General features: G+C 31.6%; 1 protein-coding gene across 1 annotated transcript; it reads left to right on the top strand.

Annotated features, from left to right (window-relative positions):
• The first annotated feature begins 6,000 nt into the window (after positions 1–6,000).
• Positions 6,001–13,543, top strand: LOC25495648 (alpha/beta hydrolase domain-containing protein 17C). The gene is made up of 5 exons (XM_013595874.3): positions 6,001–6,526; positions 8,546–8,582; positions 11,958–12,194; positions 12,280–12,327; positions 12,721–13,543. The coding sequence occupies exons 1-5, from the start codon at positions 6,189–6,191 to the stop codon at positions 13,138–13,140; spliced, it is 1,080 nt and encodes a 359-aa protein (XP_013451328.1). The 5' UTR covers positions 6,001–6,188; the 3' UTR covers positions 13,141–13,543.
• The last annotated feature ends 560 nt before the right edge of the window (positions 13,544–14,103 follow it).

Below are 14,103 nucleotides of genomic sequence, written 5' to 3'. Positions count from 1 at the left end.
ATAACAAAGAATATTGATTATTTTTTATGAGAAAATGTTAAAAATTTAATATAATTCTTATAAACAATGAAATAATGTTTTTTCTTATAAAATGATATTTTCTAAAATATAAATATCGATAAATAACTCTTTATTTCATAAAATAATCCTTAAATTATAAATTTTTGGAGTAGGAGTACCGGTACACCTCAATTTATGTGGTGTACCGTAGAAGTCCCCTTATAATATTCCTAGGAACCATAAAAATAGGGATTATAATAGGTAAACTATTTATGAATTTATTCCCATCTCCATGGGAACTTTATTCCCACCCTTTTCCTTGGGAAATTTTTTCTATTCCCAGGAACATTTTATACCTGGGAATAAAATTTAGTAAACTTGTAACAAATATAGGCATATACATTCCTATCATTTTATTCTCGGAAATTTACAATTATAATTTGAAACGAACACACCCTTAGTGTTATAGTAGGTTGAAACATACTTATATTGTGACATTTTAAAATCAATATAGATAGCAAAATATGTCAAAATCTGGGTAGAACGTTACCAAACCAATAACTTAGTAGTAGTAACCAAATGAATCTGTTCTACACATAGTTAGTGGATTGAGGAACCATAGTCTTTACTCATATAGTTAATCTTAAGAGTTAAGACTATATAGGTTCTCAAAAGGAATTGTGTGTCAACCAATGATTATTAAACTTAAGAAGTTTTGGCCCTCAATTTTGAGAAGTGTACTAGTAATAATTGAACAATGAGTTTAAACCAATGTCCCACCATTAAGATAGTCATCCCTACAAAACTAGTACTAGTATCAAGACGACTCGTGTCTTTATAATTAGTTGAAACCGTTTGAATTTGTGGAAGATCTGCCAAAGATATTCCTTGAAGGAATGTACAATGGAATCAACACTCATTTTGTGTGGTTGAGAGGTAAATATAGTCTCGCTAAAATCGGTTACATTTAAGAATCGAACGTAAGTCCTCTTGAACAATTTTTTTTAGTGAAGTTAATTAACCATTTTAGAAACGTAATTCATCTGGTTTATAATATTAGAAACGTAATTTTTTTTAGTGCAGGGACTATTTTCACATTTAAGCCTTAACAAAATTACCAAACTTCAAAGTTAATTAATCTTGTTCTTGGGAAAAAACTAAAAAGCATTGTCTAGAGTGAACTCTCTCCGTCCTAAAATATAAGTAAAAATTGATCAACAAAAGTTAATATATTTATTTCAAAATTGTACCAAATACATAACTTATGTTGACTTATGTATTTGCTTATATTTTGGAACGAATGAGTATTTTTTACCGTCCATATAATATCAATTTTTATGTTCAAAAAAGCTTTGAATTTTAAAGGCTGTCAATATAATTTGACCAATCAACTTAAGTCATGGTCTCACACTCTATGATTAATCTGATGTAGTATTAGATCTTTCAACATGTCGACGGATTCTTAGGCCAAACACAAAACACCTCACATGCTTCCCAATACATCTCTTTCTTACTTCCTTCCTCCACCATTATCCCTATCACACATCACTAACACCTCCTTTTCCTTTAGATCTAAAGACCCATGTCATCAACTTTAGTGAGTCCCCACATTCCAATTATTAGAAAGATTTTTTTTATGTATTTTGAAAGTCTCATATATACCACTTTGCTAAAATTAGAAAATATAACATCATACAAATATTTATTAGCAATAATAAATTCAGTCCATGTAAAGATTCTCTTATACATGATATATACATTTACACTAAATTGAATACATCTATGATAACTATTATAAATAAAATCGTTAAATATCTAACGTATTTGGACTATATTATAGTCCAGATAGATACGTCAGTTAATTGATGAATCTATAAAGTCATTTTTTACTTATAATAATGACCAAAGATTATGAAACTAAAATGCGTGCATAACATAAAGGTTATGCTAAATTGTGGTGTTAAAGTGTAAGTTAAGAAGTTAAAAATGAAATAAAAACAAGAATTACATTGAAAAGATAACTTTAAAAATTTAAATATATTAAGTGCACAATTTCAAAAAGCAAAAACTTTTATATTTGATTTATTAACTTGTGTCTTTAGAGTACAAGATACATAAAAGAGTAAATTTTAAATTACATGTATCAACTTTTTTAATCCTATTTTCTTTTGATTATAGCGCCAAAGGGAGTATTTGAGGAAGAAAACTTCAAACATTTTTTTATGTACATAGACCAAAAGAAAGTACATTTTTTTAATAGGTAGAAAAGAAAGTACACTTTGAAAGCTTGGTAATGGTGTTTTTTTTTTTTGGTGTGGCTGGGATAAACCCCAGACCTTTTATGCATTGTATATACCAACTGAGTTAAACTCACGAGGATGGTAATGGTGGTGTTTAAAAATGGTAAATTTTTTCCTAAAAAAAACAAGAAGGTAAATTTTATGCCGCATTATTTGATTGAGCTATCATAAAAAGGCACGTGGCCATAATGTCTTTTTTCACATGTTGATCGCTTGATTTAACACAACCATGTCTATGTCTATTTTTATGTTCAAAGTTTCTTGAGTCAAAAGAAAAGAAAATGTTCAAAGTTTTCTTTTGCTTTTGCTCCTTTCAGAGCAAAGTAGGTTAACCTCATTCCTTATAACATGTCTTTTTTAAAATTTACTCCAATTTTCAAAGAAAGGAAAATGAGATCCGAATTGTCTGCTTTAGATTTTTGTACGTAACTGGTAATCTCAATCGTAGAATTTTGATTTAATGACTGATTTATGTGGTATGGAATGTGAATTTACGATTTTACGTAGTGTTTTTATCTTAGCCATTTATTTTTAATCAGATGGTCGACATCAATATTTATTTTACACAATAACTACGAGGAATTCGAATCCAGGAAAATGTAAAAAATATAAAGAATACCTAATTCAGTGGCTGAGATGAAGGAGTTAAAAAATAGAGTTGCAAGTAGGTTGAGAATTGGATCACACCCAAACATAAAAATTAGGCTCTTTTTTTTTTATCACTCCACCATCGTCATAAAAAAAAAAGTCTTATTAACCACTGTTTTCGGAGCATTAAGGATCTTAAATTTATAAATTATTTTTTTAAAAAGTCAAATGTTACCAATTCCAATGTAAATACATGAGTATTTTCTTAAAAACTTATTATTAAAGGTTCTCTAAGAGTGTGTTTGGTTTGGAAGAGAAATTGTGAAGAGAGAAATAGGTGAGAGAGTGAGAGAAGAGAGAAAGATGTGATAAATAGAGTAGATTTGATGTATTGGTAGATAAAAGAGAAATATTAGAGAAATAAGTGATTATTCAAATTGACGGTGGTTTAATAACATCAAATTTATGTCCAGAAAGTGGAACTAGAGTCTAGAAAAAACTCATATGTGTACTGAAGAAAAAAGTAACATATAATTTTTTAATTTAAGTGGTGGTGGGTATTATAATTTTTTTTTAGGCTCACAAATTTTAGAGGCTCAATTCGGTAGCGCTTCTTGCATTCTCCAAGGTCCGGCCCTAACTAGCAAGCACATGGTAGTGTGGTCAGGTTGCCTTTATTATAGTGATTTTTCAAAAGAAACGAGGGGCATAGATGGAAATGTAAGTATGATAGCAATCTCTTTCACATTTGACCACAAAAAGTGGTAGGCCCCACATAATTGTGATCTCTCTCCCCTATCTCTCTCTTTCCAACTTCTCTCTTCAGAGTTTCTCTTCAACCAAACACGGTGTAAGAGTGTCTCAGAGGTATTAGTTAATATTTTTAATAAAAAATAGAAAATGTTAATGAGTGTGGCACTCTTTAAGAGTAATTTTTTGTGAAAACTTATGCATTTAATGCATCAAAAATTAAGTATTATACTTTTTCAATGAATAATTTTTTAATTGAAAATTCCTAAAGAATGTTCAAACGACACTCGTTAACAACACCCATAATAATAAATACATACCAAACTATCACTCTTTGTAAAATAATTATACCGATACCATTTTTTTTTTATTGGACACTAGTTCATCAATATCGGGACATGTGACACCACTACTACCATCATTTATTTCTTGAGAAATTCTCAACATTCTCTTTTCACCATTTTAATTTAACATCCATTCACTTATTAGATGAAATGAAAGTTATGTAGAGTCTTAGATGAGTTTCATCAAATAAAGAAGTGAATGTTATAATGAGTGTTGAAAATAGAGTGTTGCTGACACTCCTCTTATTTCTTTCTTCTTTATTTTTTTTTTATAAAAATATAAAAATCGTTAAGTCAGACGTCGTAATTGAGATTCAAATTTCAACCCTACTACTTGTTGAGAGTTTTAATAGTTATTTTCAATTTCGTTCATCTATATAAAAAAGGAAATACCAGGCACATGTCAAAATTCAAAAATATAAATTATACATTAAAAATTGTCTTTTTTTATTTATATAAAAGTTGAAAATTTATCTTTTTTTTCAATAAATACCTTTTGATTGTGAAATTCTTAACATCTACGTTTAGGGTACCATTAGTGGTTTGACTTTGAGTATATTTTATTGATTGCATGTAGTATAGGGACTATTAGGGTACCATTAGTGGTTTATACCGTTCATTTAATTGTTTTTTATAGAAGTAGTACGGATCAAGTCATCGTGAACTTCTCTTACAATAAAAGTCATTGTGAACTTCTGGTTTTAAATTGAAAGACAACATCAAATATTTTTCATTAAAATTTCTATGTGCTTATGGATCTGTTTAATATATACAAACAAAATTGTCTTGCATGATGTACAAATATCTTTTTTATAATTAGATCAATAAATCATATCATATTCCATTTAATTTATTAACGAGATTTATTAACTCAATAGTAGTAACTAGTTTGTGCCATCAATTTGCTTTTTAGCATAGCTTCCTTAAAAAAAAAAAATCTTTCAAGTAGCCTAGTGGCTAGATTCACACACATTATGTGTGAAGAAGTGAAGAATTGGGGTTCAAATTCTGACCCCTGCAGAAATTATTTCTGATAGCCACCAACTAAGTTACACTTACATGACAACAACGTCTTGAAGTTACGAAGTCAACTTCTTACTACTGGGTTGACATCTATTAGACTTATTCCTTCTATTTTGATAAGACAAAAATATTATACCACACATTTTCACTTCGACAACAAATTACTAATCAAACAACAATCATTAATTAGAAAATTCAGTTGTATTTTATTCCATGAAAAGAAGATTTTTTAAGTAATACGACAATTGTATAATTTTACTAACGGGTACGGATTTCTGCGAGTTCGAATACTTAGAAAATATGTATTTTATTTTATATGTGTTGATAATTTTACTAAATTTTGTTAATTTTACCCCTAAAAAAACTAAATTCAGTTAATTTCATCTGCATGTGCATATATTAATCTATGAGTATTTAAAATATAGTTTATTTTATTATATTCGTGTGTATCCATTAAGATATTCGTCTCATGCCGGTCCATGGTGAATTTTATTTGCATGCAGAATTTTGGTCATACTTAATTATATTTCTAACCCGAACAACACCGAATAAAAACACTAGTTATTGTAAAATTTTAAGTAAATTTAAGTGTAACAAAAAATATATAGGGTGTGAGTAGAATAATTATCCTCGTGAACTTAGCTCAGGTATATACAATATATAATATATGTAAGGTTTAAGGTTCAAACTCCAACCACGACAAAAAAGAATAATTCATATATCTTTTGATCTTCTTTCATTATTTTTCTCTCTTATTAAATTCATGTGTAAAATAGTGATTAAACTCTTACATTATTATAGTTTTCTGAGGGAGTTTATTTACTACATTATTATAGCTGTTTCCCTCACATAGTCACATGATGTAAACAAAAAATAACTTATAAACAAAAAAAAATGTAAAAAAAAAAACCAATAATAATTATAAAAAAAAAAAAAAACAGAAACAAAAGTAGACAAATACAACACACCATTGAACAGTTTCTTTCTTCTTCTACTTCTTTTCTTCTTCTTCTTCTTCTTCTTCTTCTTATTCTTATTCTTATTCTCTTCAAAATCAAATTTCAACAAAAAAAAAAACTCATAGAATCATTTCCACAAACACTTCACGCGCCACTTTTCACTCTCCAAATCCAAACCAAAAAAACTTCACGCGCCACCGCCATCTCTATGAATCAACCTCCCCATGGGCGGAGTAACTTCCTCAATAGCTGCAAAGTTCGCTTTCTTCCCACCACAACCACCATCCTACACACTCACCGTTTCTGAATCCACCGCCACCACCGCCGCAGCAAACGGTACTTCACCTGCGACGAAGCTTTTGATTCCGGAAGTTCCGATGAAGGAGAACGTGGATGTAGTGAAGGTGAAAACAAGAAGAGGGAATGAAATCGCGGCGGTGTATGTTAAGTATCATAGACCTGCATGTACCATGCTTTATTCTCATGGAAATGCTGCTGATTTGGGTCAGATGTTTGAATTGTTTGTTGAATTGAGTAATCGACTCAGAATTAATGTTATGGGGTAATTTTCTTTCATTTTTTTTTTTTTGTTAATTTTTTTATTAATTTCTTGAGATTTTTACACTGACTTTGTAAAAAGTAGTCAATAGATCACATCCATTTAATATGTGTAACTTTATAAATACTTATGATTTATGTAAAAGGTTTATAATGATTTGTTAGTTGCGGTTAATTGATGGTGTAATTTTTTTTACATTGGGTGTATATATGAATGAAATTCATTTAATTTTAGCTTGAGTATTGTTTAAATTGCATATACTTTGTCCGAAGAATTTACAATTATTTTACACATGCATATATGTTGCCACGTCAATTAATAAATATTCACATGAATTGTCATTTTCATTAATTGATGTCGCAACACATCAGGGGATACATGTATTAGATGCTTGTGTAAAATAATTGTACACTCACAAAATATACTAATTAAACTCATAAACAAAAAGGGTATATTTTACCGGATACATCAACTTTTCACATGACATTTTTGCTTATATTTCATTCAAGATGGAGTATATGTTGATGTTTTGTTTTTTGCAATAATTGTGTGATTATCTATGATGATCAAATGGAATGGGAATGTGCTGTCTTTGTTCATTAATTAGTGTTGCTTTTATAGTTTAATTAATGATTAATGTATTAAAGAGAGTAGAGATTTGGTGAAACTATTGAAGTAGTTGTTGCCTGATTGAGAGGTAATGAATTTAGTTTCATTTTAAAGTTAAGATCTAAAATGGGTTTATGATAGAATATTATGGCGTAATTTGGTCCATGTAGCCGACCCCACTTAGAGGGGGATAAAGCTTGGTTGTTGTTGTTTTTGTTTTATCGTTCGTGAGAACCCGAGTTCGATTACTGAGTGAGACAATTCTTGGTCAAACTATACCTATACTTGACTCATGACCGAACTTTGGATTGCCAGGGCCTCTTATCCTGGGAACCGAGGGTTAACACAAAAAAAAAAGTTTTTTTTTTTTTTTTTACATTTTATTTTGGAAATGCTTCACCTCACGAAAGAAACCAATCGCGACAAGATCACAAAGTTAAACTACACATATAATTGAAAATTTATACCCACCACTGACTGTTTTTCTGGCCAGACCGGAGTTGAAAATTTGACCGCTATTTTAAGAGTAGACACTGTCTACTCTTAAAATAAACACGTAATGTTTCAAGAGAATTCGGGATAAACGGTTTCGCTGTTTATAGTACTACTGTTTTTTCTTTTTTGTTCTGTGAAATTTTATTAATGTAATTATTTTATGCTTGGAATTGGTAATTGTGTCTTTTGTGGTGGTTTTGAACTTCCGATTATGGAACAAATGCTTTAAGTAGGTTCTGTCATTTCTAGGTAAGTTTATTTTTTTTAGAGGATTTCTAGGTAAGTCATAGTTGCCAAATATTTAAAGAGGAAGTGATTTAACTTTTTACTGGAGATGTCTGCTATAGTAGTAACAAATTTGTTTGCTAAAAAAAGATACATCATACATTCTTTTCCTGTTTAGATGAATTATAGCACAATAAATTTTTATTATTACTTTTGTAGAAAAGTTAGCTGTTATCTATCTTCCTGTTACTATTTTTGAAGCAGTGCCTGATGTTGAGTGAATTAAACTTCCTGGGGCTATATATGTTATACCGTATGCGTAGATTGTCTTTATTTTAAGCTCGAGGGAACTTCTTTTTGTTGCAAAACTTTATGATGAAAAAACTTATTTTTTAGTATTTTGCTTATTGGTGTTATATCAGTAGATTAGGCTATTGCAGTTCCAATATATCATTCATTCTTTACACACTGCCTCTGTCATAAAGATACATGTTTGGTGGCTTAAAATTGTGTTCGAGTAATATAAAGTAGTAAGTGTAAATCTTAAAGTAATAATGGTTTTCTTATTCTCAATTGTCATAATCTGAAACATTCTCATGTTCTCTTTCAAAATCTTATTTCATGATATTATATATTGTATATTTTTGATGAACTGAAATTATATTGTGTATTAACATCTTTTCTTTTTGCCAGTTATGATTACTCTGGTTATGGACAGTCGACAGGGAAGGTTAGTTGTCTAACTTTTCATCCTCTACGTCTACCACTCCATTAATATAACTAAGATGTTTCATGTTTAACATGGTCAGAGGTTCAAATATCTTCCTACATGCATCTTATCATGATTGAAATAGTGTTTGACCTTGGAAGCTTTCAATAGAATTAACGAAACTGAAAAATAAAATGCAGGAAAAAAAAAAGAGTACCGAGAAAGAGACTAGATAGTGTTTCTTAATTTTTTTATTCATTATTCTTTAACCATGAATAGACTTCTTTCATTTATAGTGTGACCTGAATGCAATTGTTTAGTCAATCGACTAGTGTACTAGTCATATAAGTAATAAAATGTGAAGTAAAATACCATTCCTTATGAGGATTGTGTTACGTTACGTACCAACACACAAACATGATTTATTAATTACTCGAATGTACCATCGTAATAGCTAATTTATGAATGGAGAAGGTAACGCATAATTTTTGAAGTAAATTGAGATCAAAGATGGAATCTACAAAACTTCAGAAACTCTACATGTTAAAGCAGCTAGGGTTAGAATCCCCTTCGTTCTTTTCGTACGCAGTTGAACTCGAAATCAATTCGAGTTATATCCTTGTTATTCATGTATGATGTCACTAGCATTCAATGTAATTTATGTATGACGTCACTAGCATTCAAAACACATAGCCTTCAAAGCTTCAGCCCAAATGAAAGGCTCGTAACAGAATGTCGAGAGTCGCGGTTGAGAAGCTTGATCCTATAGAGAACCAGTGCGACCACTACTGCAAAACCTGAGTCTATTCTATTGAAGTGTATATTGTGTGATTTAGGGCAGAATGGCACATGATTTAGGGGTTTTTCAATCAGGTTGCATAACTGATCTATAGAGATGCACTGATCTATAGTGGTGCATCAAATATGTAGCCATTGCCAAGTTTATTGAACTGCAGCCACCTACTATAGGTATTGAAATGCATTTCTCACAAGCCATATCTGCTTCAGTGAGCAAGTCCAAAATGCATTTAGTTTGGCAGAGTAAGAGACAGCCATTTGACAGATTTTTGACCCCTATGCCAAGAAAGTTATTAAGATTCGCAAATTTCTCTAAGGAAAAATAGCATATACTCGAGTATCCCAAATGTATTCAGTTTGGGAGGATCACATATACTTGAGTGAAAATTAAACCGAAGAAAGGCTTTGGGGAGCCTGTCGAACCTGGCACAAGGGCCTGTTTGAGTCCATATAAAGCTTTGTGATGCTTGCCATATATTGATGTATGTAGCAGTGGATTCAATGCTTGGAGGTTGCTACATATATACATGTATGTATGTATGTATGTATTCATCGAGGTTGCCTATTAGGAATACATAGTGGACTGTCCTATTGTGCTGACAGTTGGGCTTTGACCCAATCCCCTCCAATCACCAAGTCAGAATTTTGTTAGTTGTTGTTAAAGTTGGTTTCACCCAACTAACTATAAATACACCATTTTACTTGTGAGAATCATAATGGACCATTCAAGAGTCTTTCAGATTCAACTCTAGAATTTTTTCTCAACTTTCCTCTACTTTCAGATTCAACTCCTGCCTCTGCAAGAATGCTATTTTATAAAAATAATCACATTTATTAAATATTCATCGAAGTACACACACAAATCATCGGCCAAAAATGCGACCCTACATTTAGATCTTCTCTAGGACTTCCTCAATCAAGTCAAGTGAAGTTTGTTTCTGAAAAAGGAAATTAAGATTACTATCCTTTGTTCAAAGTTCCCGTGTCTGTTTTGTTCTGATATGTTTCATGTTTTTCTTTCTTTCAGCAGAACCTGCAATATTTTATATTCAAGATTGTAGACTGCATAACATGGCTACAAGTCATGCAACTAATAGCAAAGTACTACTTTCAAAAAGATTTAAAAGGTTACATTGCCCATCTATTGATTATTAATTTGTTAGAAGTGCAAATGACTTTCTGCACCAAATTACTTTTCAAACACAAACCTGAGCTTTTGTCACGAGGTCGACACATAGCTCGGAACCTTAGTCTTGGAGAAGAAACTCAAAGCAACCATTTTCAATCCCTAAAAGCATTTTTGGGCTACAAATAACTTGCCCACAGAATTTGAGCTAAGCATCAGTAAATAAGCTTTCTAGCTTTACTATATGTGAGCTGTCTTTGATTGAATCATGCTCTTAGCCCTAGCCACGGGTTTAAAAAAAGTCAATCCTACTTGATTTCATGTGGAGGTTATGTGGTTCAGCTGAGTGAGTTTTGTCTAGATAATGGGCCAGTACATTTTGCTAACCTGGCTGGTTGTTGCCAATTCTCAAACAAATTATTATAAGTTGACATATAAACATTGGGGTTCAATGCATAACAATTCAATTCAAATGGCAAGTAGTGTATTGCATTAATAACCGGTTGATGCTTATTACCACGAAAACTAATCAACGAATCCTAAGAATTACACACCAGCCACCCATGTTTTGCGTCAAACTCCTAGATTTTATTTTTTTGTTATAAAATAAATAGAAACTGATACAGAACAATAATATAGTTCGTGGCTTTCGTGGAAATCCCTTCGTGGGATATAGCGTTGCTCTTAATAACCACTAGTAATGTGACATTATGATTTTGCGAAATTTCGTATCATTGTCACATCGGTATAACAATACTCAAGTATTATACCGGTGCAGTTCAATCCCTCCTTTATATATTTGTGTGTATTGGGGGTTCTTATATACTCCTGTGAAGGAATAACTAATACATGTTAAAGAGTCCCACAATAGATGAGAGGCGGCCTAAACAAGTGTTTATAAGTGGAGGCGGTCCTCACCTCACAAGCCAGTTTTGTAGGGTTGTGTTAGGCCCAACCATGGTTTCAGGAATACATATACTTGTTTTGTTGTCTTCCAAAAGGAATTTTACATTTTTGGCTGAACATTTGAATCTCTAAATCGTAGAAATTGAAAAAGCATTTTGGCTCCACCATCTAGCGTCTTTTCCTTTATATTAGCCTGCACTTAATAACTTATTTTGCTAGAGCAGAAGGCAGACTATTTCTCTTTTATACGTAAACATATGATTTGAGTTCTTTCGCGTGATTTTGCATGATTTTCTGTGAGCCATTAAAACACGATCCTTTAGTATTCTAGTTATGACCATTAGGTAGGCTGCATCTCAATTGTTAAATAGTTGTGCATTAACTATGATTTCAAATGTATGTTATTATATACACTGATGGATAAGTTTATCTCCATTAAATAAGCTTTTTTTTTTCACTTGTAAATGAGCTACCAATGTTTTTAATACTATTATGTTGTTTGTTCTGGTTCTTTCGGTGTGACATTGCTTGTTCGTTGACAGTCATCCTTTTTTCTCTTGAAACAGCCAACTGAATATAATACATACGCAGATATTGAAGCTGCATATAAATGCCTGAAGGAACAATACGGGGTGAAAGACGAACAATTGATATTGTATGGTCAATCTGTTGGCAGCGGTCCCACACTTGACCTTGCTTCAAGGATATCAGAATTGAGAGGTGTTGTGTTGCATAGTCCAATTTTGTCAGGGTTGAGAGTACTATACCCTGTAAAACGGACATATTGGTTTGATATTTATAAGGTAGAGTTTTCTTACAGATTGGTTTTTCAATATGGTTCATTCAATACTTTGTGACTTATGTGGTTCTTTTTTTATTTCTTTTCAGAATATTGATAAAATTGGCATGGTCAAATGTCCTGTTTTGGTTATCCATGTAAGTGACTCCTCTCCCTCTCCCTCCCTCCCCCTCCCTCCCCCAAATATGTAATGTTCTTTTGGGACTATATGTTCATCTTTGCTGCCTTTGTTGTTGGTGTATCAATTTTCTTTTAGGTTTCAGTTCTCAATTAATAGTGTGTTTGGAAATTCATTGGATTTGGTCAAGCTTATTTATGAGGTTTTACCAACAGATTTCCAAACACGCACCTAGTTTCCCCTTAAATACATGTTTTGAGGGTGAAAGTAATACTTATTAAATTTTAGGGATCAAACCAAACATTAGCATAAGTTAGGGAACTAGAAACATAATTAACCTATGTATTTAATCATTTATTTAACTGTATTTCATAGATTGTAGTAATGATAATATTTTTTTGTCCAATGTCAGGGTACAGCAGATGAAGTTGTAGATGTGTCCCATGGAAAACAGCTATGGGAACTTTGCAAGGTAAAGTATGAACCCTTGTGGGTAAGTGGTGGCGGACATTGTAATCTCGAGCTTTACCCAGAGTTCATTAAACACCTAAAGAAATTTGTACAGACACTTGGAAAACCTAAACCAACTACTGCAAATGGTTCTGAAAAGGAAGCTGTGGTTGAAACTGAGAATCAAAGCAACAAAGCAAGCAAAGAATCAGAAACTGGAACTTCTAGTACTTCTGAATTGAGTACAGAAATTCCTGAAGCTTCCAGAAACAGTTTAGATAGCCGTCTTAAAAAGTCTAAAAAACCAGACAAACCAGAGAAATCTCGAATGAGCACAGATCATGTTGATAGGTTTAGGAGAAGAAAGGGGTTAGTTTGGTAGTCTCTCAGATGAATAATTTATCTGCTCTTATCCACTATTCCACAGATCCAGCTCCCTTGCGGTCGAGATTCCCCGCATTCACGCAGTCAGAACATCGGTGGTTGTACGACCAAGATCGGACAGTCCAAATTTAACCTTGGTATTTTAAATTATAAAGTAAAATTAAAACTTGCATTTTTTTAACCGTCCGATTTTGATCGAACGACCACTATTGTTACCGACCGCGTGGATGCGGGGTTCCCGACTCCAGCTCCTCGTGTAATGATGCCTGTTGTAAGATGAATATATTGAGTGAGTTATCTGTATGTTAAATGATATAAAGCAATATGCATTTGTATGGCCTGTAAAATCAACATCTTGATCTAGTAAATGCAACCATGTAATTTGTTTCGGTAGATTCCAATTGTTTCAGTCTCGGATAGTGATTTGGCACATTTTCTCATTCTTGCTATTCATAAGAATCTACCAATTTAACTTGAAACAAACACACCTAAAGGATTAGAAGTTTGTTTAAAGACCTACAACTATTTTTTTTTATTTTTTTATTTTTATACTTAAGCCTATACCACTCAATTGGTGAGTGATGTAGAACTTGGTAAATAAGGCTAACAAGATTAAGTTCTATTTTGAGAAATAGCATAACCTTTTACAGAATTTAACTTTTGATCACATTCTATTTAAATTTTATTTTAAATATTTTAAAAATCAACTTTAAACATGTCAAAAAATTTAGCCAGATGTTTAAATTACAAAAAAAAAAAGATGTATGCAATTTTTTTTCTTGAAGTAGATTAATGGCTAGAAATTCACTTATTAAGATAAATAAGTGGAAAATTCAGAATTCGAACTTCGAACTTTGTATACCGCAATATTTATACCAAATGAGTTTAAGTTCACACACAAACCTATTCTAATTTTTTAGAAGTCATCTAGCCAAACCACGTGAATTTATTTTTGGATCAA

This window comes from Medicago truncatula, chromosome 6 (genome assembly GCF_003473485.1).
Source record: "Medicago truncatula cultivar Jemalong A17 chromosome 6, MtrunA17r5.0-ANR, whole genome shotgun sequence".
NCBI classification, from domain to species: domain Eukaryota; kingdom Viridiplantae; phylum Streptophyta; class Magnoliopsida; order Fabales; family Fabaceae; genus Medicago; species Medicago truncatula.
Note: the sequence above shows the minus strand (reverse complement) of the source record. Positions and strands in the feature narration are given on the sequence as shown.

What these genes read in the sequence shown, in the direction of transcription:
- LOC25495648 (XM_013595874.3), top strand. Translation starts at nt 6,189, where the DNA reads ATGGGCGGAGTAACTTCCTCAATAGCTGCAAAGTTCGCTTTCTTCCCA. An exon ending in CTCAGAATTAATGTTATGGG is followed by an intron (nt 6,527 to 8,545) that starts GTAATTTTCTTT and finishes TCTTTTTGCCAG; the next exon opens with TTATGATTACTCTGGTTATG. An exon ending in ATTGGTTTGATATTTATAAG is followed by an intron (nt 12,195 to 12,279) that starts GTAGAGTTTTCT and finishes ATTTCTTTTCAG; the next exon opens with AATATTGATAAAATTGGCAT.